General features: G+C 33.7%; 1 protein-coding gene across 4 annotated transcripts; it reads right to left on the reverse strand.

Annotated features, from left to right (window-relative positions):
• Nucleotides 1-765: 765 nt before the first annotated feature.
• On the reverse strand, nt 766-18,415 carry LOC139485733 (uncharacterized). Of its 4 annotated transcripts, none has more exons than XM_071270383.1 (11): nt 18,195-18,412; nt 17,499-17,715; nt 16,262-16,368; nt 10,854-10,988; nt 9,933-10,013; nt 7,802-7,930; nt 6,477-6,590; nt 5,262-5,375; nt 3,491-3,664; nt 2,706-2,885; nt 766-1,145 (listed from the first exon to the last, which is right to left on the reverse strand). In XM_071270383.1, the coding sequence occupies exons 1-11, from the start codon at nt 18,262-18,264 to the stop codon at nt 922-924; spliced, it is 1,545 nt and encodes a 514-aa protein (XP_071126484.1). In that variant the 5' UTR covers nt 18,265-18,412; the 3' UTR covers nt 766-921. The 4 variants fall into 4 exon arrangements, with proteins under 4 accessions (XP_071126484.1, XP_071126485.1, XP_071126486.1 ...); XM_071270384.1 differs by having other exon boundaries at nt 9,945-10,013; nt 18,195-18,410; XM_071270385.1 differs by lacking the exon at nt 5,262-5,375 and having other exon boundaries at nt 18,195-18,415.
• Nucleotides 18,416-21,755: the final 3,340 nt, after the last annotated feature.

The raw sequence follows: 21,755 nt of genomic DNA on the forward strand, positions 1-21,755 counted from the left end.
AGACGATGTGTACTCGAAACAAAAAAGATTCACGATAATATAAAACAGAATTAACTTGTTCTTTTCGGCGGTGGTATTTTGCAAAGTCGTATGCAATTACAGACTCGACCCAAGGTATCTTGTTCCGAATTTACACATTATTCTAAAGAACCCAACAATATGTTTTCACTATGAAAGCTTAAGGTGTTGATTTAAATCGATAAAACACACTCCACCTTGATCTAAAGATAAAAAATACAATTTGAAACTGAATGATGGCAAAATCCTACAACTGAAAACCATGAGCACCTATCAAAGTATTCTTGCTTTAGTTGAGGGTGTCTTGTCGTAACAGCCGAATGCGGATATTTTCAGCTCTTTCTCCGACTTCGATCCGATACTATTGGTTTGACACAAATTGTTGTTTTTTACGAGAGATTTTTTTAATTTTTGAGCACCTCCGCCAACGTGAGCCAATAATTTCTTTTCATATTCGGAAAACCCTGTTTGTATGCCATCTTTATCACTAATTATTACTGTGGCTCACGTTAGCGGAGGCCTTTAAAAACGAAGGATTGCAGTCCACAAATGGACATTTTTCTATCTTTTGACGTTATCAACACACTTTAGCCAACCCAAGATCAGGTTTATGCCTTACTATAAGACAAATTGGGCATGTGGTACCGAAGAACAAACATATTAAGATATGTTATGATGCTCAGTTCATTTATAAGATGAAAATGATTTTCTGACAAAATAGGGGGCCAAATACAATGTAAAAAAGTATCATGATCTATCTTATTTTTTAATCTACATCAATGTAAATCAATGACGAGTAATATCTTATGGTGTTATCGTAATTATTTTTTTCAATCGTAAAGCTTTTGAACAGTTACAAATAAGTAGTTTATACACAAAATTGGGATTTACAGGAGCTGGCGCTTATGGTAGTAGGCATGTTTCTAATATCAAAGCTTCGAGTGCTTTATAGTAACCACATCTTCTTCCTTTCCTCCAGTTTTTCAATTTGCCATTGGCTTTACTTTTTCCCCGGGTATCAATCTCAGAGCTTTCCTCAGGACTTTCAGCCGAACTCTTCTCGGAGTTTTCTTTGTTTTCAAACATTTTTTCCAAAAGAGTCTCACAAAAAAAGTCGACGGTCATTTCTGTGAATAAATGAAAAATAGTTTGTTTAATTGATTACGTATATGAAAGTTAAAACGGCAATTTAATTTTTTTTTAAGAATGAGGACACCAAACTTTTTATCAACGGATATTGTTAATAGTCGGAGTTTGCAATCGTTACATGATTACAATGATGTTAAAGAATCCCATCAAAAGAAAATTTTAGAAATAAATAATATAAAACGTCATGCGTGTTAATTTGGTACGAGTTTTGATTTGTATATATAAAAAAAACACCTAACCGCTGTTGTTTGGTAAATGTTGTATTGTTGGTGTTTTTTTTTTTTTTTTTGTAGATTAAGATTACTTTTATTTGATGTCAAGTAATTGGAAACCAACAATTTGCACAAATAATAATTTGGAAACTTCCGATTCACATCAATTGTATATATGACAAACTCGAATAATAAAATTAAAAAGAAACACAACATGCACAATGCACATTAGTTTGGGATCAGTAAATATGGATTTGTAGAAGCAACCATTTTCAACCCGTTTCGGATACGGTTTTATCATTTTTCGTAATATAAGTTTGCTGATAATCTTTAAAAAATCCTGTGAAATCTTACATTTCTATCAAGGATGTACTTAGGTGAGGTTAGGTGAAAATTAATAAATTAAGAAGTTAAAATTGATACTATAAGCTGGTAGAGCACTCTTTAAGGATAAAAATAAGCTAAAAATATTGATAGTCATGGACCTCCTTTTTGAAATATTTGAGATTTAAAACATGGCGGGAAAAGGCTGACTCGGACTTTTACCTTTTATTTGCATTGATATTATTTGGGTCTCAAAACCAAAGAAAGAAAATCAAGAATCTTCTAAAATTTTGGTGAATGACCTTTCATGAGCTAATAAATCTTATATTAAAAAATAAATGAGTGTTATGGGGCAAAATATTTTACATCGTATTGTATGGAAAAACACCAAGAAGTTCGAACTTTTGACACAAATTCCAAAACCTCACCTAAGTACATCCTTAACATCAATATGTTTACTTGTCTCAATTTTAATCTTTTACCACTACACCTTAAATAATCACACATCATATTTAACTCAAGTTGTATCATTAACGGAATATTGTCTCCTAATTATTTGTTATTTGTAAGTACTGTTACAAATTTAAACTTTTGCTTTTAGGTGTCGCTTGGTGTACTCTCGTGTTTTATGAACCTTTGTGTGAGAAAGCTTGTCGAATTATGTAAACTGAGAATGCAAAATAATGGATACCTATGGTGTTCTCACAAATGCTATAAGATGTAATGTTTTTTAAGTATGAGTTTTTCAAATGTTCTCATTTACGTTCAACAAACTAAAATTGAGAATAGAAATGGGGAATGTGTCAAAGAGACAACAACCAGACCATAGAGCACACAACAGCCGAAGCCCACCAATGGGTCTTCAATGCAGCGAGACACGTCCAAAAAAAACCTGTCTATATCTATGAATTTGTGTTTTCTGTCCATCGATGCCTTAATTGAATAAGAGTCACGAAAGTGATAAAATTAATTATTTAATCAAAGTGTCTACATGATACTCACTACAAACCGGAGGATTACCACTCCATGTTCCGTCAGCTTGACATGAACGTTCGAGATCACCAGATTGTACTTCATAGCCAAATATACAAGAATAGGTTACCCTTTCCGGAAAGTAATAGCCAGGAGAAGTTTGTTCTTCTGTAAATTGACCATTTTCTGGATCTTGACACTTAACCGCCGCTGCAAGGACATAAATTTACATCTAACTAATAATGAATGAGTTGCAGTTCTTCATGTATAACTTCAATTTATTGATGATTTCTTTGGGTCGCATCTGTGCAAAACGTTATATCGCGGTGATTATGTATTACAGAAGAACTAACTTAAAACCATATCATAAAATAGTGCGATCAAGAGTAAAAGCTTAGGCAGTCGATTGGTCTTTCGCGTAATATAACAATGGCGTTAACACAGTGATACAAATAATCATAAGTATGATATTGTAAGTTAGCTCGTTTACCTTGTTATCAATTTGAATGATGAAGCGCATTTGAAAGCTTACTATACAATGTGTGTTTGGCTTATTGGACCAGGACTGACGGTGACATATAGCGTCACACTTCCATTTTCGTTATGCTATTTGTCTCATTGACAATTATTTTCACTTTTTCTGTAGGATTGGATAAATCCCTTTGTGAATTTATTTTTCTCTCATTAATTTTGAGTCATTGTTATGCATCGTTACTTTCACATAAAAAGTTCTAACGCATAAGTCATTTTTTTTAATTAGTTTGACTTAAATTCAAAGTAAATTCAAATTATTTGAATTGAAAGCAGAAACATACCACAAACCGGAGTACTTCCGCTCCATGTTCCGTCAGCTTGACATGAACGTTCAAGGTTACCAGATTGTACTTCATATCCAGGAATGCAAGAGTAAGTTATAGTATCCATGTTATTGTAGCTTCCGTCGGTAGGTCCTGTTGCAAACGGCACCATTCCCGAAACTGTACAAACAACTGGAGATAAAAGATGACAACAATAATGAAATTCAAGCTATGACTAAATAGTTGATAGTTGACAGCTGATCTACATAGTCATGATAACGTTATAATCAACTCAATGTATGTACATTTAGTTTGGTTACAAATGAGTTCTTCCACTAAGTACGTTGTTACAATATGTACACATTTATTAAAACAGAACATTTTTGGTATTTATAATGCTGTATTTGTATTGTAATTCTGGAAAAAAAATTATTCAACTGTATTGATATGGCTAAAAATCTGATTTTTATAATGATCGATTATTGACCTTTTCGATGTTCTTTTGTATACTCTCTGTGTTCAATTACACACTCACTCATGCATATTTTTGATATATTGTGTTCTTTTATTTGTCTATTTGTCTTTTTCTTTTTCAGCTATGCCGTTGTCAGTTTATTTTCAATATATGGGTTTGAATGTCACTCTAGTATCTCTTGCCCCTTTTTTGTATTACATTATTATCGCTTTAAACGTTGGCATCAATATTTCGTTGTTTTCTAGTAATGTACAGTTTATTATCAATATCCCAGGATCTAAGTCTCCATTTTGAATCAAATACCCTTCTTTAAATAAAGTATAATGTTTAGTATTCAAATTTCTCCATGAAAGCAACGTTATCTGAAACATGTAATTTTTTTATAAGACAAATAAATAGGAAATACAAAAAAAAGAAAATTATTGATGAACATTTTTATAATCTGCTAACAGAGTCCTAGTGGTTTCCATACAAAATGTGTTATTCTGTTTTTGGTTCCATCTGATTTGTTTAATTACAAATTCTTATCTTATTGAAAAGACCTAAACAGTTTTCGATAATGTAGTAGTATGTACAATGTCGTTTCTCAATTTTAGAAAAAACAAAATTGTCATTAGAAATAATTGTGAAATGGTTCATCAATATTTAATTTTAAATAGTGTTATACGAAGAGCAAATCACCTATCCCAAATACGACATGTACAAGCTTTTGATTATAAAGTTTCCGTTTTGAATTTTCTTCGGAGTTACGATTTTTTGTTATTTTCCTGTGAACCCTGTGACCTAAAGCTTCATTGCTATATATTAAGGTGAACAACTTATCTAACTAAAATTATGCAAATGTGTGGTCTTTGCTTTTAATATTTGGTTCTTTCAAAATATGGAACGCTTTTGACTCAGAAGCTATATATCTTCTTTTAATTATTTTTTGTACATTTTCTCTTCAATAACAGCATTGCCTTTGATTAAGATCCTTTACCTAATGTATGTTCAAGTTCAGTGACGTCCGTAGTTATTAAACTATGAATTGCATTTATCAATGTAACTAGCATTTGCTCTCATTGGCAAATTCAGTCATGTCCGTGGATGTTTTTGATACATTGATAACTCAATAACAGCAATTAGAATGGTTTTGTTAAATAACTGACCACTTTAGTATTATTGTTGTTTTTGAATTAAATAAACATATTATTTTGTTAATCTTAAGTCTGAAAAAGACAAAATGGATCTTTGTTCAATATGTTGTTTTTACAGTCAATAAAAGGCAAATGGTTGTTCGATCTGTTCTATCAAAAATGTTAAAAGGTATCTTACTTCTATCACAGATTTTTCCTTCATATCCTGCAGCACAATTACAAGTGTAGAGGTTAACACCGTCAATGCATTGACCACCATTTAAACAAGGATCTTGGTCACAGTCGTCGATGTCTGAAAAAATCAAAAGCATGTCAGCTGCGTACGAACCATTATGAACACTCTTTTTTTCTAAAGCAATCAGGTTGACAGTAAGGACAGCTTTCAATCTGCTCCGAATTGCATATTTATCATCTGTCGTTTTGGAGTCATTATACATTGTGAACATATATCGAAACCACAAAACGATATTCAGTACATTATTGAAACAGAGAAAAAGACCCAAAAAGCTTTTGATACTGTAGTAGTATGTACAATATCGTTTTAGAATTTTACAAAAACAAAATTGTCATTAGAAATAATTGTGGAATAGTTCATCAATCTTTAACTTTTAATAGTGTTATATGAAGAGCAAAACATCTATCCCAAAATACGAGCTTTTGATTATAAAGTTTCCATTTTGAATTTTCTTCGGAGTTACGATTTTTTGTTATTTTCTTTGGTACCCTCTGAATCATAAGCTTCATTGCTATTTATTAAGGTGAATAACTTATCTAAATAAAATCATGCAAATGTGTGGTCTTCGCTATAAATATTTGGTACTTTCAAAACAAGGATTGCTTTTGACAGTGCAATATCATGTAGAACATTTTTAACTTGTTATAAATAAAGCAATAAAACTATCAATAATACATGTATTTGATTTTGAAATTTGGTTATGGACTTTCCGTTTTGAATTTTCTTAGAAGTAAGATAATTTCATTAAATTTTACTTTTTGCCTTCGGTTTTTTGTAAAAAAAAATTTACATTTTTCTATTACATAACAGCGTTGTCTTTGGGGAAGATCCTGTATCTAATGTACGTTCAAGCTCAGTAACGTCCACAATTCATAACCTATCAATTTAATTTAACAATGTAACTAGCATTCGCTTTAATTTGCTCATGGTCGTTGATGTTTTTGATACTTTGATAACTCAATAACAGTAATTAAATGGTTTCGTTAAGAGAAATGGACACTTTCATATTATTGTTTATTTTGCTTGAAATCAATATACTGTTTTGATACTATTTTAAGTCTTTAAAAGACAAAATGGATTTTGATTAATGTTTTTACAGTCAATAATAGACAAATGATTATCCAATCTGTTCTATCAAAAATGTATAAGGTATCTTACTTCTATCACAGATTTTCCCTTCATATCCTGCAGCACAAGTACAAGTGAAATAGTCAACACCGTCAGAGCAGTCACCACCATTTAAACAAGGATTCGGGGCACAGTCGTCGATTTCTGAATATATCAAAAGTATGTCAGCTGCGTGTGAATTATTATGAACAAACTTTTTTCTAATGCAACCAGTTTTTTTTACTAACTGTTCGACAGTAAGTAGTGCTTTTTATAAGCCCTAACTTGCAAATTTATCAACTGTCTGTTTGGTTTCATTATACATTTTGAACATATAACGAAACCGCGAACGATGTTCAGAATAATTCTGAAAAGGAGAATAAAAAAACTAAAAACGGGTTATTTTTTTTCTTTTCAATAAACATTTAGATTTAAGAAACATATATTCAAAATCATACGGTATGAAGTTCACATAAGTTTACAGGTAGACAATGTTGTGTACATAAAATTAATGTTGTTAAAGCCTGTCCAATTTGGAGAGAAAACAAACGGGATTGTAATTGGATTAATCTGTTTCAAATAGCCATCAAAACCTAAGATATTATCATGGTGGTGCATCTCAATTGAAAGAATATATATCCTTGAAGTAAGATATCTAGCCAAGACATCTGTTCAATTGTTTATGATAATGGTGCATCACACTGCATAGAATATACCCTTGCTAGGAAACACCATAAACCGTCTTTTTTGTAATAAAGGTTAACAGCTTGTATACATAAAATCTTGCATTTGTTTTTGTCTTTGGCATAAATAGTTGGTACTTTTAGAACATAGCAAAATTTAAACAGTGTAATATACATTTTTTGGGGGTATTTTACAATAATAAATTTGTCATAATGAATCATTCTGCAATGGTTCATTTCGTGGTTCATATATCTTTAACTGTAAATATCGTTTGAAAAAAAGAAACGAATCTATTACGCATACGAACTTTTGATTGTGCAATTTAATAATCGACATAAACTATAAATTGCTTTTAACAATATAAATCGCATTTGTTTTAATTCGTGAATTTTCGTTAATTTGATCACGGTCGTGATTGTTTTTGATATATCAGTCACTTCGGCAACATATGTTTTAAGTGGTTTGGTTGATATTAAAATGATACATTTTATATAACTGTTCGTTTGCATTGAATCAATGCTGCTTTGTTAAAACAGAAATCTGTAAGTATACTAAAATAGCAATGTTTCACTTTAAAATCATTCAAAAGACAAAAGGTGTTTTTGATCATGGAATTTATCATAAAGCCAATAATGTATGTTTAGGGCGAAAAAAATGTCGTTTTTGATTGATACGAAATTTACATTTCTTACTTATATCACAGCTCGTCCCTTCATATCCGGAAGCACAAGAACAAGTATAACCATCAACCTTGTTTTCGCATACACCATTTGAACAAGGATTGTTGTTACAGTAGTTGAAATCAGATGATTGCACTATTTCTGTAATTGGAAAAGACAAAAGGTATTAATAATACAAGTCAAGCACTCGATGTTGTATTAGAAAAGAAAATATTTGTCATTGGGTTGATGAAAACAAAATGCTAGTTTATGTGTCAAAAATTAAGACCATTTGTATAAATAAAAAAAAAAATTGTCTGTTATGTAAAATGACTAATTAAATATATCCAAAATGGCCGACAAATAAATAAAAGTTTTTGTGAAAAAGTCCTTGATATTTTTGTTGACGCCACTCATTGTTGGTATGATCAATTTAATCATATAAACAAAATAATTAATTCTTCATTAGCTTTACTAAAAAGAATCAAGAATTACTTGAACCATAAATCACGAATTATATTTTAAAATTCATATTTGGGTTTCTATACATCTGTTTTTATATGTGTGTAATAGTAAATTAATTATATTTTATTCATTTGTTAGATATTGTATGTATAGTCCTTAATAAAAAAAAATTGTTTAATCAAAATGAACTACGCTCCTTAAAGTTAAGACATTATTATTGTTATAAATCAAAAGGATGTCAGCTGCATATGAACTGTTATGAAGAATTTTTTCTAATGCAACCGTATTTTTTTAATATAATTAGTGCCTTTAAAACGCTCTAAAAAAATGTATTTGTCCGTTAGATGTCATAATACATTGTGAACATAATAAAACGAAACCGCATGTTCAGAACAATATAAAAAGAGAGAAAAAGAACTAAAAAAGGCGTTCAACATTTTTTTTTTAAATACATGTATATAGATTTTAGAAACAGATATTTAAAATAAGGCAAGTAACTTTACAGAAAGACAATGCTGTGTACATACATATGATTTTTGTAAAAGCCTGTCCAGTTTGGAGAAATTCATAAACTATTAACTTGTTTTAATTCGTGAATGTCTTGATAGTTTTTCTGATAAATATCACTTAATCCTGCAATTTATATCTTTAAGTAGTGTTGATATTAAGAGGGTGCATTAATATAATCATGATAATTGTTTGTTTTGCATTGTATAAATATATTGTTTCGCTGTAATATAATTATGTTTTCACTGAAATATTTGCTTCATTATTTTTTTAAAGACTAAATGTTTTTATCTTCATTTGTTGCATGAACATTTTTTTACATTAATTTTTTTATTCATATTCTAGTGCAACAGAATATGACAATTTCGGAAAGGTATTACAAAATCATTCCACGAAATCACTTTTTTATGATAATACAAATCTATTACAGACAAACATTGATTTTAGTTAGGATGAAGATTGTGTATCGGACTCTTTTCAAAGTGCCGTGTACAGTTTACTTGTCCTACATAACAGGTTCCAGTTTTTTTTAAAAAAGCGTTTGTCAATGTATTGAGAAGGACAATGTATTTTTTATTGGAAATGTTCATTTCATAAACCACATGTATTGGTTGAAACGATTCAAAATAAACTATATACTTGAATGAAATCTAATATTTGATCATATTGAAAGAAGAAGGTTCGCGTAGGGCCTAAAATTGTTGATGCTTTTTAAATGAGGCCAAAAATTTACTAATTTCATATAGAAATAGTTGTGATAATTTGGACTCAGGTTGCAGTCAAGGAATTCCTCAAGCTTTTATGTTCACACATGCACAAAATCCACGTATTTTGACAATATATCCAAAATTAAGAATCAATTGTTACGAAAAGATTCAAGTTTAAGCAAAGTAATATATAAAGTTTTTAAGATAGATGAATTGATGAACAAATTATAGCAATTTTGAAACTTTATGATAAAGTTGAAATTCAAGACCATATTTAATCTAAAGTGAACTTGTTATTGTAAAACGTTCAAAGAAATAAGAAGAGTTGGTATATGTATGAGTGTAAATTAGTCAACTCTCCATTCAAGACACATTTCGAAAAAGAAAACCCATTATACATCAAAGTACGGTCTTCAACACGGAGCATTGGCTCATACCGAACAGCTGCAAATGCAGCAAGTTTAAACGTTTTGAAAGATAATAACCTGCATCCTTACTCGAAACAATACAGGAATCGCCACAATTTTCACACAGATCTGCATCAGTTGGTAACTTATCAGCGGTGTCTGAAAATAAAACAACTTGTTATCATTTTTTTCTCCTCAGTAATTTACTGTTATTCCCAACCAAGAAATACATCCGATTTATACTGCAACTAGTTGTGTTTATTTTCTAAATATTGTAACACAGCTATATTTTGTGCAATGTCAATTTCATCATGCAATACTTTTTCAACAGTCAGGGGTTCATTAAGGAATGAAAATAAGTTTAAAATTTATGTTCCAGTTAAAATAGCTATCAATGTTTTAATTTAAGTTGCAGTATAATAACAATATTTAATTTAGGTCAATGTCATAAGAAAAACAAATTTGTATTCGGCACAAAACTGGGGAAGGGCTCGGTAGAACCTAATATTCAATAGTTATCAAAGGTACCAGAATTATAATTTAATACGCCAGACATTGACCTAATATTGTATATTTATCAGATATGAGTGAAGTTCAATCGACCATCATCACCGACTGTGTTCTTTTTCTCACGTCTTAAATGTAATTACATAATTAAATCTTTAATATTTCATCTACAAAGAATGGCCAAGTACTTAAAACTAACTTATTTTCGCGACTTCGGATGTAGAAAAATAACGCAAATATGTATAAAATTGGATCTTTCTTTTTTTAATTACATCAAGTAAACTAGAAAATTGCAAAATTAAATAGTCACGCAGTGGACTAGAAACAGTAAAACGCGAAAAAGAAGTATCTCCGAAAATAAGTTGGTTTACACTAGGTTTGTTTCGTATTAAGACAATTCAATAAATATTGATAACATGCAAGTTTGGCGTTTCATCATGCTAGCAATGAACTTGCATAATAGATACCCATACAATGTTAAGTAATGTTTACCTGGTTTGCGAAGTGTTCGAATCATTGGTTTTGGATCTCCGTAAGAACAGTACGTACTACATACATCAGCATTTGCATCCGGTTCTGATACGGGACTGAATACCCTTTCCTTTGGTGTAACTAAGCCATTTTTGTCTGAAAAAAAAACAAATATGTTATGTTGTTGTAATTATTCCATAACGTTTGTGCTTATTTGAAATGATGTAACACATAAAGTAGATTCATTGTATACCGCCATCGTGGATTCTACAATATTTCTAGTTATTTGCCTAAGGCTTCAAATTTTGAGACAGACATGCAATGTATATGTAAGTCTCTTATTTGTATTAAGTAGAATATGGGATTCATTGCATTATCCTAAATGTTCAAACAAAACCAAAAAATGTTTAACTCAATTTTTCAACTTGGCAATTAAAGGGGAGATGACTCTTCTAGTAAAAATTTATACTTGAATGATAGTGAAATTTTCATTTCTTTTCTTGTAGCAAGTTTTTGTTTTTGTTTTCTAAAAACATATTATAAAACCTATATTCACATAATTAATTTCAAAATTCTATTTCACAGACATCTTTTTATTCACAAAAATGTGTTTTTACGTAAAAAAACTCATCATAGATACCAGGACTAAATTTTGTATATACCCCAGACGCGCAAAAGACTCATCAGTGACGCTCGAATCCAAAAAAGTAACCATCTATATAATTGGGCACTTTTGCACGATTTGTAGCTTGCAAAATATAGATTGTTGTTTTTATTGTTTGTTGTTTAACGCCACTTTTAAGCACCGCATTTGTGTTATTTCGTGGCGGCCAGTTTTTTATTGGTGGAGGAAGCCGGATTGTCCGGAGAAAACCACCGAACTTCGATAGGAAAACTGACAATCCTGGGCAATTAAGATTGGAGTCGGGGTTCGAACTCCCAACCTCAGTTTTGACTGGCTAGTAGCAACTACTTAGATCACTCGGCCACCAAGCCCCCCCCCCCCCCCCTTTCAAAAAAAAAAAGAAAAGAAGAAATAAATAGCACGGTGATCAATACTTTTATCGTATTTTATAAAAGTATGATCCCTACAGGCTTTGATAGATCGTCGTTGTAAACAATTAAGCATATATTATGTGAACATAACTTTCATCTAAGAATGCGTTGTTTTCCTGACCTATTTGCCTTTATTTAATGCCCCAGTCACGCTAGACCACGATCGCACCACACTTATTAATTCAGATCGTGGTGAGGTTATGGTATGAGCGGCATGAACATGTAGATTTTTGTGGTTTTCACGATGCTTCTACGTCCTCATAACGCTTCTACAACGATTTTGCTACGATTATACCACGGTTTAACCACGCTTATTCTGCAACCTCACTACGATCATCTCGATCTTTCTACGCTCATCACTACGACCATACCACGATTTATCCGATGGCAACACGATCTTACCACACTTCTTCTGTGATTATACATGTAGCACCTTAGTTTTACCACGACCATTATACGATCTTGCTACGTTCATATCGCAATATAACTACGCTCTCAGCAATAAGACAACATCATGTTCCATATATAAATACTGTTCCATATAAAAACTGTTCCATTTCTTCTTACTTTCATTGAAACGTAAAATTTTCAAAAACAACACAGACATGCCACCCAAATCTACCAGAGCTCGTGGGCCTAGTGGTAGGTGTAGAGGTGGAGTCAGAAGGGCCTCTGATACGATCCAGATCAAGATGAGATGTCGGATCAAACAATCCATATTGAATAACTACGAATTGGTCTGATTTCGCCACGGCCGCACCATGATTGTTTTGAACATGTTGACATTCGTCGATGCTCGTTACAATTATGAAGACCTTGCCACGACTGTATACGTACAACGACCTTACTGCGATCTACACAATCGCACTACGATATACACGATCAAACTAAGATCGTCAAAATTTGCATTTTTTTCAGAGATCATAGTACGATCGTGGCCTAGTGGGACTGCGGTGACGGCGGAATGATACATGTTCAAAGCAATCGTGGTAGGGTCGTGGCGAAATCATGTCGATATCACGTTTATACCACCCTGTTCAAGACCATAATACGATTTAAGAACGCCAATTCCGTCCTCGTCACACTCTTCTTAAGACCTGACTACGTTCACACTACGACCATCATGCACATTGTCAAAGTCAAAAAAATATCAGTGAGAAATCGAAGAAATTAAACAGTATTAATACTGAACACGATGTAGACGTTATTGCTGAGAGCGTAGTAAGACCGAAGTATGAACGTGGTAGGATCGTAGAATGGTCGCGATAAGAGTGTGCTATAATCGCAGTAGAAGCGTGGTAAGATCGTATTGCACTCGGATAAATAGTGGTATGATCTTAGTGAGCACGAGATGAGCGTAAAAAAAGAGTGATTATCGTAGTGATTTCGCAGAATAAGCGTGGTGAGAACGTGGTTTAATCGTAGCAGGATCGTTGTAGAAGGTTATGAGGACGTAGTAGCAACGTAAAAGAAACGAAAATAAACATGCGCATGCCGCTCATACCGCAACCTCACCACGATCTGGATTCATTTTAGATCGCGGTGAGCGTGGTACGATCGTAGTATGGTGTGACTGGGGTTGACAAGTTAAATGCGGGGTTATAAATTAACTGTTTACAAAAATTTTTATTTTTGAAAGACTAAGGCTGTTCTACCTCAGGCATAGATTACCTTAGCTGTGTTTGGCAAAACTTTTAGGAATTTTGGTCCTCAATGCTCTTCAACTTCGTACTTTATTTGGCCTTTTTAACTTTTTTTAGATTCGAGCGTCACTGATGAGTCTTTTGTAGACGAAACGCGCGTCTGGCGTATATACAAAATTTAGTCCTGTTATCTATCATGAGTTTATTCACACATTGCCGATTATGACTCACGTTTGAGATCAGTCAGCGATAAGACACGAAAAGTGAAAAATTCTGATTACTGTCCTCAATTCGGGAATGTTCTATCATTGTCTGAACGCAATCGTATACGTTCTTTATAAATACCTACGGATCGGGAATGGTCCAGAGAGGTCGCCCAAGCAACTCCGACAGTTAGGTGCGTCCCGGAAACCCAGCCGAATGTGTCTAGTTGGATAACAATTGTGACTATGTCATGACATAATCTGCTGTATCGAAACAAAATCCCAACAATGTTCAGTGTTTTCTGGACGGTGTCCTGTGGAACGGGCATTATCTGCAGAAATTTGACATTACTATTTTTCTGTTAATTGACTCCAGATTGCATCCAGAACTTGTCGACTGCGAACCGTCTTTGCCGAAACCGTTCCGTAACAGTCTCGTTATTAATACGAAATTCGGCAATGATACCCACGTCCCGACAATTACAGAACAAAGACAAAGCCGTTTGCAATGCGGTACAGCGGACCGTGATAGGAGTATGTTCAGACAGTTCCTGATCATTCCGAATATGGCGATAGTTTTCTATTTCTAACGACAATATCTTCCGTCAGCGTCGGTTAACTTTTTGGTCACAGTCTAATCTTTATCGGATTTAATTCAGTAGATTCGGAACGCTGGCGGGACGATTTCTACCATGCAAAAGATGTAAGTCGAATTAGAATAGGATTAACAACGGGATTATCAGGACAAATTCGCTTGGTTAACGTTTGAATATCGATGATTTCTGAACAATATCTGATTGGTTTTTTTTTGCGTCTCGCAACATTCAGGGAAAAGCAGCCGATTTTGTCTAGTCGGATAACAATCGTGCCTATGTCGTGACAGATTCTGCTGTATCAGATCAAAATCCTTACAATGTTATGTATATTCTGGACGGTGTCCTGTGGAACGGGAATGATCTGGAGAAATTTGTCATTGCTGTTTTTCTGCCGATTGAGTCCAGATTGCATTCAGATCTTGTCGATTGCGAACCGTTTTTGCCGAAACCGTTCCGGAACAGTCCCGTTATTAATATGAAATTCGTCAATGATACCCACGTCAGAGTCCCGAAATTACAGAATACAATACGACTGAGACCATACAAAGCCGTTTGCAATGGGATAGAGCGGACTTCTGATAGGATTACGTTCCGACAGTACCTGATCACCCCGAGTGTGCCGACAGTTTTCGAACGGATAACTTCCGTCAGCGTCGGTTCGCTGTCTGGTGACTGTCTGATCTCTGTCGGATTACATTCGGTAGAATCGGGACGCAGTTGTGACAGACTCGGTCGAATTTTACCAGACGAAAGATACAAATTGGATTAGAAGCGGATTGAGAACGGGATTATCGGGATAAATTCGCTTGGAAACGGTTGAATATCGACGCTTCCTCAACAATATCTGATTGTTGTCGTGGTTAAATTATTTGTTTTGCATTACAAATTTTTTTTAAAGTTTGAATTTCCATCCACGATTCATAGGATCTTGATCTGACTTTTGACAAATTTTAATCGGGAATGGTCCTGTCAAGGACGGCAGTAAAAATCGTGAATGTGTGACCACAACTTAAGATAGTATTTAAAAAGTGTGTTATCATGTCTTGTGTACCAGCTTCGTGCCCTCTGTTTATTGATATCAAATATGATATGCTTTTTGTACTTTTTCGGGCAGATGTTGAAATAAAAAACAAAAATGTTAATTTCATTATTTCTTTTACATTGTTATGAAGATATGTTTGGTACAGATATTTTTAGTATCATAAACTCATATTTTACGTAAAATTGTCTAAAAGACATCACTGAAAGTTTCGAAGTTAAGTTTGGTGTCCAATTCTCTGAACTAGTATATATTATTGCATGTATTGTTCAAATGCCAGCTGAAGCCCTCCTCCGAGTGTGGAATTTCTCACTGTATTAAATACAAATTGGTGGCCTTGTGTTGTTTTTTACTCTTTAGTTGGGTTGTTGTCTTTTTAACACATTCCCCGTTTCTATTTTCTATTCTGTATATTTCTTTTCTTTATGTCTTCTAATTAATGGCCCATTAATGTGAAAAAGATTTATATGTGTAGTTAATGCACGTCGGTTGGACAATGACACAGACAAATGTATACACAAGTCAACATTAGGTCATCAACAATCGGCAATGGTCAAACAATAAGTCATGTTTTTACCTTTGTCATCGTAAAATAACATTAAAGAGTTTAATTTAAGATTTTAAAGACAATATATATATGAAAACGAAGCTTTATACAAATCAGTGATGACATCATAAATTGTGGATATTTTATGATTAGTCGCATATAATGATAGCACTCGGTTAATTTATTAAAATAAGTCTTTCATTCCGATATACTATCTAATTTTTTTAAGACAAAACTTGCTGTGATTTTTTAAATGCAATAGATAATAGATACCTACCCGACATCAGAGGAAAATAAAAGATACCTTCCCGATATCAGATGAAAATAAAAAAGGGTCATACCTACCCGACATCAGATGAAAATAAAATAGGTCATCTGTGACTTTTGTGAATCTCATACAAAGATATAACCGTCTGCCCATAACCGGGAATACATCGAAAGTGATGTCACTTCTACAACAAATACAATACTGTATTGCAAAAATATTCATCGACACGTAGGGAATGAGGGAATGGCCATTTAACAGGGTGCGATTTTTTTTTCTAAAAAAATTGTCTGATACCCAATTTGATGAAAATCATTATTCTGGTCAAGCAGATGACAAATAAAATATTCTGAATCCTAATTTCCAACATACTTTAAAGTGTTAAATTCAGAAAAAACTAAAGAAAATATTTTTTCCGACTCAGAAAAAAAAGCCATAGTTGCTAATTTCTGTGTCGTGTGGTCTCTTGTGGAGAGTCGTCTCATTGAAAATCATACCACATTTTCTTAATAATTATTCTTTTATCTTTACGAAAAACATTGATTTAGATGTAAATTTTTATATAAAGTTGTTTCATCTAATTGTGGGCATACGATACAGATACAGGTGAGGTAATGATGTTGCTAACGTAAATTGCTATTTTCACGATTTAATTGTAACTTTTTTAGTGCTGAAAGACAGAAATTTATACCTCCTCATATCTAAAGCAACAGTAACATTATTAGCCTGTATGATTTAATGAATAGTCACGATAAATAAACACTTATAGGACTGGCCTAATTTTGCAAACTTGCTATGTCTGTTTTCAAATAATCATATTTGTAATGTTCAGCTTCCAGCTGCAATTACATCAACTTCATATGTATATTATATGTTTGTTCATGCATTAAATATATATTTTGTTAAATTAATTGTACTATTATGCCTCATGTGAGGCCTTTAGTGAAATAAAAAGTTTCAAAGTTTCAAAGACGTCAAACAGTGATTTATCGGGAAAAGATGCAGTTTTCGACTGATTCAAAGTTTTATTATTCAAACTGATTTAACTTGAAAACGAGTTCATGAACCCTTTTTTTAAATGACGTTTGGTGTAACTACATATCTAAGTGAGGGTATGGGTGGGGTTCACGTAGAAGAGAATTATGGTCCAAAATAATAAAGAAAATGGGCCAAAAAATAAAAACAGTTAAATTCCGTGCTAAAATTCAAAAATAAAATATACTTGCCAAAATATTTGATGAATTGCAAAAAACGGCTCAATAAATTGATAAATACAAAAAGGAAGACCCCACAACACAGATCCTCATTAGTACTCACTTGAATACAGCAACTGATTCAGTATCAGAGATAGTTAAATCAGATAGACAAGTCCATGCGTTTACATTTGATCCCTGAACCTCTAAACTGATGCCTTGTTGTATGGTTGTAGAGCCAAAACTTAAGGTTTTTGTCATCGTTTCTCCTGTCAACACGTCTGTGTATTCGTATACCCAATCTTTGCCCTGAAGCTCTGGTGGAACCTTACAGGCAGCATCTAAAAACAATGAAATATCAATTTTAAGAGTTTTTGAAAGAAAAAAAATAACGAGGTACTTCATGATTGGTGAAAAGGTAGACTTGTAGATTCTATTTTGCCGACAGTCTTTATTAACTCAATATAATTATATCGAGTTTTCAATTGATTAGATTAAAAGCTTGATATTATATTATTTTTGATTTAGACTGTCGGTAAAATAGAATCAACAAGTCTACCTTTTATTAACTCGATAAAATTTGTGAATAAATTTAAAAGACACAATTTTAATCCACACCTGGTCCAAGTAAAGGAAAAATATTTCGAAAAAAATATTTGAATCTTTATTGCGCATTGTTTATATAGTTAATTGCATCTTTATTCAAATCTTTAATTATAAGAAATAGTCACTTAGACAAAGTACAAAAAAATTGTGAAAACAATTAACTGTATTGTTTTACGTAAATTGTAATCATTTGACATTACAAATGTTAATTTACCTGTATCTGTTGAAAATATCAAGATTTGAGCAGCCACTGCTAGTACTGCTAGTACTTTGTTAGTCAACATCTTGGACTCACTTTAATGTTTCATCAAGTCAAGAATGATTAGGCAACCTGAAGCATTTTATATCATCTTCATACATCAGTTCATTTTAATTTTGGTGTATTTCCAACTTTGAAATGTTTCAATAACTTTACGCGAAAACAAACAAACACCTAGCTACAGACAGACGAACCAAAACGTTCGTTAAATTTTTCATTTTATTTATTTGAAATTATTTCTGATTTGTTAGTTTTATAAATCTTCAATGACATAGTTTGTTGCACATCACTTAAAATGTATTCTATATGTTAATTTCGTGATTTAACTTTCGTTCTAAGTCGATGGGCACTTTCTAATATATACATGTACCTTTACCTCCCGCTTTGTAAGTATACAAATTCCAATATATGTCATTACAATCTTAGATACGGTCTTGTGCAGAAACGATGTTTACTTATTCCAATACTGTTTATCAGTTAGAATGTTTGTCCCTCGTCATATTCAGTATATTAAGTACATGTAATCATAACTTTGACAGTCACTGTAAACATAATAATGACTCGTAGATTTTCGCTTTACGTACAGTGGCAAATACATCGTCAGGACAAAAAACAAAGATTAACCAAATTTCAATTTCTGCAAAACGGATAGAACAGTTGACGGGATGGCAACATGAACTGCATTTTTTAATGGTCGGGTCATGTATGAACCATCGAACGACAGTCTGGTTCCAGTTTGAGTTTAATAAAATCTTCATTTCTTGTCTTCAAATTATCCATGTATATGTAGATTATTTGGTAGTGATAAAAGTGATATTGATATGTTTGTTCGGCAGTCAGTAAAAGGATAATTTTATTTGAACTGCAATAATATATTGGAGTATTCCACATATGCCTGCACCCTGCTAATTTTTATAAGAGTAGTAAGCTCTTGGTCTCACATACAATGAACACAAGAACGTTGAGTTTGCAACTAATTAAGGCATGCATTTCTCCGTTCCGTGTTTCGTATAGTTATAGTAATTCAGTTTCTTTGCTGTAATTGGATATGGCCATAGTATTACTTACACAATAGATTTTACATTGCCGTCTCCCAATTCAAATACGAGGGGACGGGTGTTACATATTGAGTTCGAAATATATACGATGATGTAAGTACACAAAAGTGATTTCTGTCCAGAAGCGTCTGTGTGTGCATCCATAATTTAAAAAAGCAAAAGGTAAGAGTCAGAGGGCTTAAAGCCCTGGTCACAACGAACCCACGACATATCTATGCAGCGCCACGACATGAAAATTAGTCGAATCGTGGGTCATTTGTGATCATCGTACGACAGTCGCACGATATTTTGAGCATCGTGTCGGTGTTGTGTGTCGTAGGACGAAAATAGGACATGCACCTTTTTTGCTCTACGATTTTTTTGTCGTGTCATTGTCTTGTAGCTGTCGTGGTAGTGTCTTGCCACATTCTTGTGACTGTCGTCCGATAAACACATTGTCGTGGGTACTAACATAAACCATTTTAATAAAGAAAAATCGTACGACTGTTGCACGACTATCGTACGACAATCCTACGACTTTCGCACTCGTGATACAGTCGCACGATTGTCTCACATATATATATATATATACCAAATTCCGTACGATGCTCGCACAACATTGATTGTCTGTCGTATGACAGTGGTACGTTCGTCGTACAACACATTTTTGTTTTATCTAGAAGAATGCAATTCGCCGAGATGAATGTTTGGAAAGACATACCGTCTGTCGTTTAAAGAGGATGGCTATTCCACCAGAACGCATTACGCTTGGGCCTGCTAAATAGGCGCCTTGTCGGACTCAAGAAAGAGCAAAATATGGTCCTGTTAGCGTTGATTCGAGCCCGTGAACAGTATAGGAACAAGCGAAACGCTCGACGTTAGTGGGTTAGACCATGGATCGAACGGCGCCTTGATGTTTGGGTAGAATAGTATTCACTGATGCAAGAGTTGGAGCTGGAATCTGCCGGTGATTTCGTTGGATTCATGCAGATGGAGCCTGGCATGTTTCAAGACAGTGGCACGACAGTCGTACGACAGTGGCACGACGATAAGACGCGCATCTCATGACATGAAAACCTGAAAAAAGCCCCACATAACTCACAATTGTCGTACGACTGTCGCACGACCGACTTGCGACTTACCTACGACAGTCAATTACAATTCTTTTTTCTCTGTCGTATGTCCACGATGGTTCCACGATGGGTACATGACAGAAAGAAAATAATTGTAATTATACTGTCGTGGGTTTGTCGCAAGTCGGTCGTGCGACAGTCGTACGACAATCATGAGTTGTTTTGTGTCTATTTTTTAGGTTTTCGTGTCATGGGATGCACGTGTCACTGTCGTGTCAGTGTCGTGCCACTATCGTATGACTGTCTTACAACTGTCGCACAACAGTCGTGGGTCACTCACGAGTATGACTCCGGGAGTACTATTATATATAGAGGCCTGATTTGTTGCAAGCTATTTGCAATTTGCTTTCAATATAGTTAAGTGACATTATAAGTCCGGTCCAAGTAAACGACGTTTTTCGTATTAGTTTATATTATAACTGTTCAACGAGTCTAACCCAGGATGCCCACGAAAAGAAAAATAAATGGATGATATTTTGCTCTTGTTGGAGTCCGGCAAGGCACATTTTCAGCAGGGCCAAACGTAATCGTTCTGGTGGAATAGCCATCCTCTTTAAACGGCAGACGGTATGTTTTCCAAACATTCATTCCCGCCGAATTGTATTCTTCTGAACAAAACGAAAATATGTTGCAAGACGAACGTACCACTGTCGTACGACAGACAATCAATGTTGTGCGAGCATCGTACGAAATCTGATGTTCATGAGACAATCGTGCGACTGTATCACGAATATTCATGCAGATGAAGCCTTGCATGTTTCAAGACAGTGGCACGACAGTCGTACGATTTTTTCTCTTCTTAAAATAGTTTATGTTGGTACCCACGCCCGTGTGTTTATCGCACGACAGTCGCGCGATTGTGGTAAGACACTCTTATGACAGCCACAAGACAGTGACACGACAAAAAATCGTAGAGCAAAAAGGTGCATGTCCAATTTTCTTCCGACGACACACGACTGCGCCACGATGCTCAAAATATCGTGCGACTGTTGTACGATAATCACAGATGACCCGCGATTTGACCAAATTTCTTGTCGTGGCGCATAGATGTGTTGTGGGTTCGTTGTGACCAAGGCTTTAACAGTCAGTCTTTGTCGTTAAAAAATTCGTAAGGGTTCCGCGGAACCCAGTGTCTCGCCTACTCTTTCTGTTAATCGCAAGCTCAACAAAAATGAGGAAACAAATCAATAAAATATTCCTGTTGATACTATCTTTTGATTGTAAGAAGCTTCTGTCCAAGTTTGGTAAAAATCCAGGATAGTTTATGTAATAAATGTTTAAAAAATGTAACTGCACACTGAATGTAATGTGAACTAGAAGAAAACAAAATTTCCTTCTAGATACTA

Source organism: Mytilus edulis, chromosome 8, assembly GCF_963676685.1.
Source record: "Mytilus edulis chromosome 8, xbMytEdul2.2, whole genome shotgun sequence".
NCBI lineage: Eukaryota > Metazoa > Mollusca > Bivalvia > Mytilida > Mytilidae > Mytilus > Mytilus edulis.

Bases quoted from the DNA above. Each gene is read 5' to 3' on its own strand.
- LOC139485733 (XM_071270383.1), bottom strand. From the start codon at position 18,264: ATGTTGACTAACAAAGTACTAGCAGTACTAGCAGTGGCTGCTCAAATC. The intron at 3,665-5,261 runs GTAAGATACCTT...TTTTATCTCCAG, and splicing joins AGGAAAAATCTGTGATAGAA to TTGTTTGTACAGTTTCGGGA. The intron at 1,146-2,705 runs GTGAGTATCATG...ATTTATTCACAG, and splicing joins TGGTAATCCTCCGGTTTGTA to AAATGACCGTCGACTTTTTT.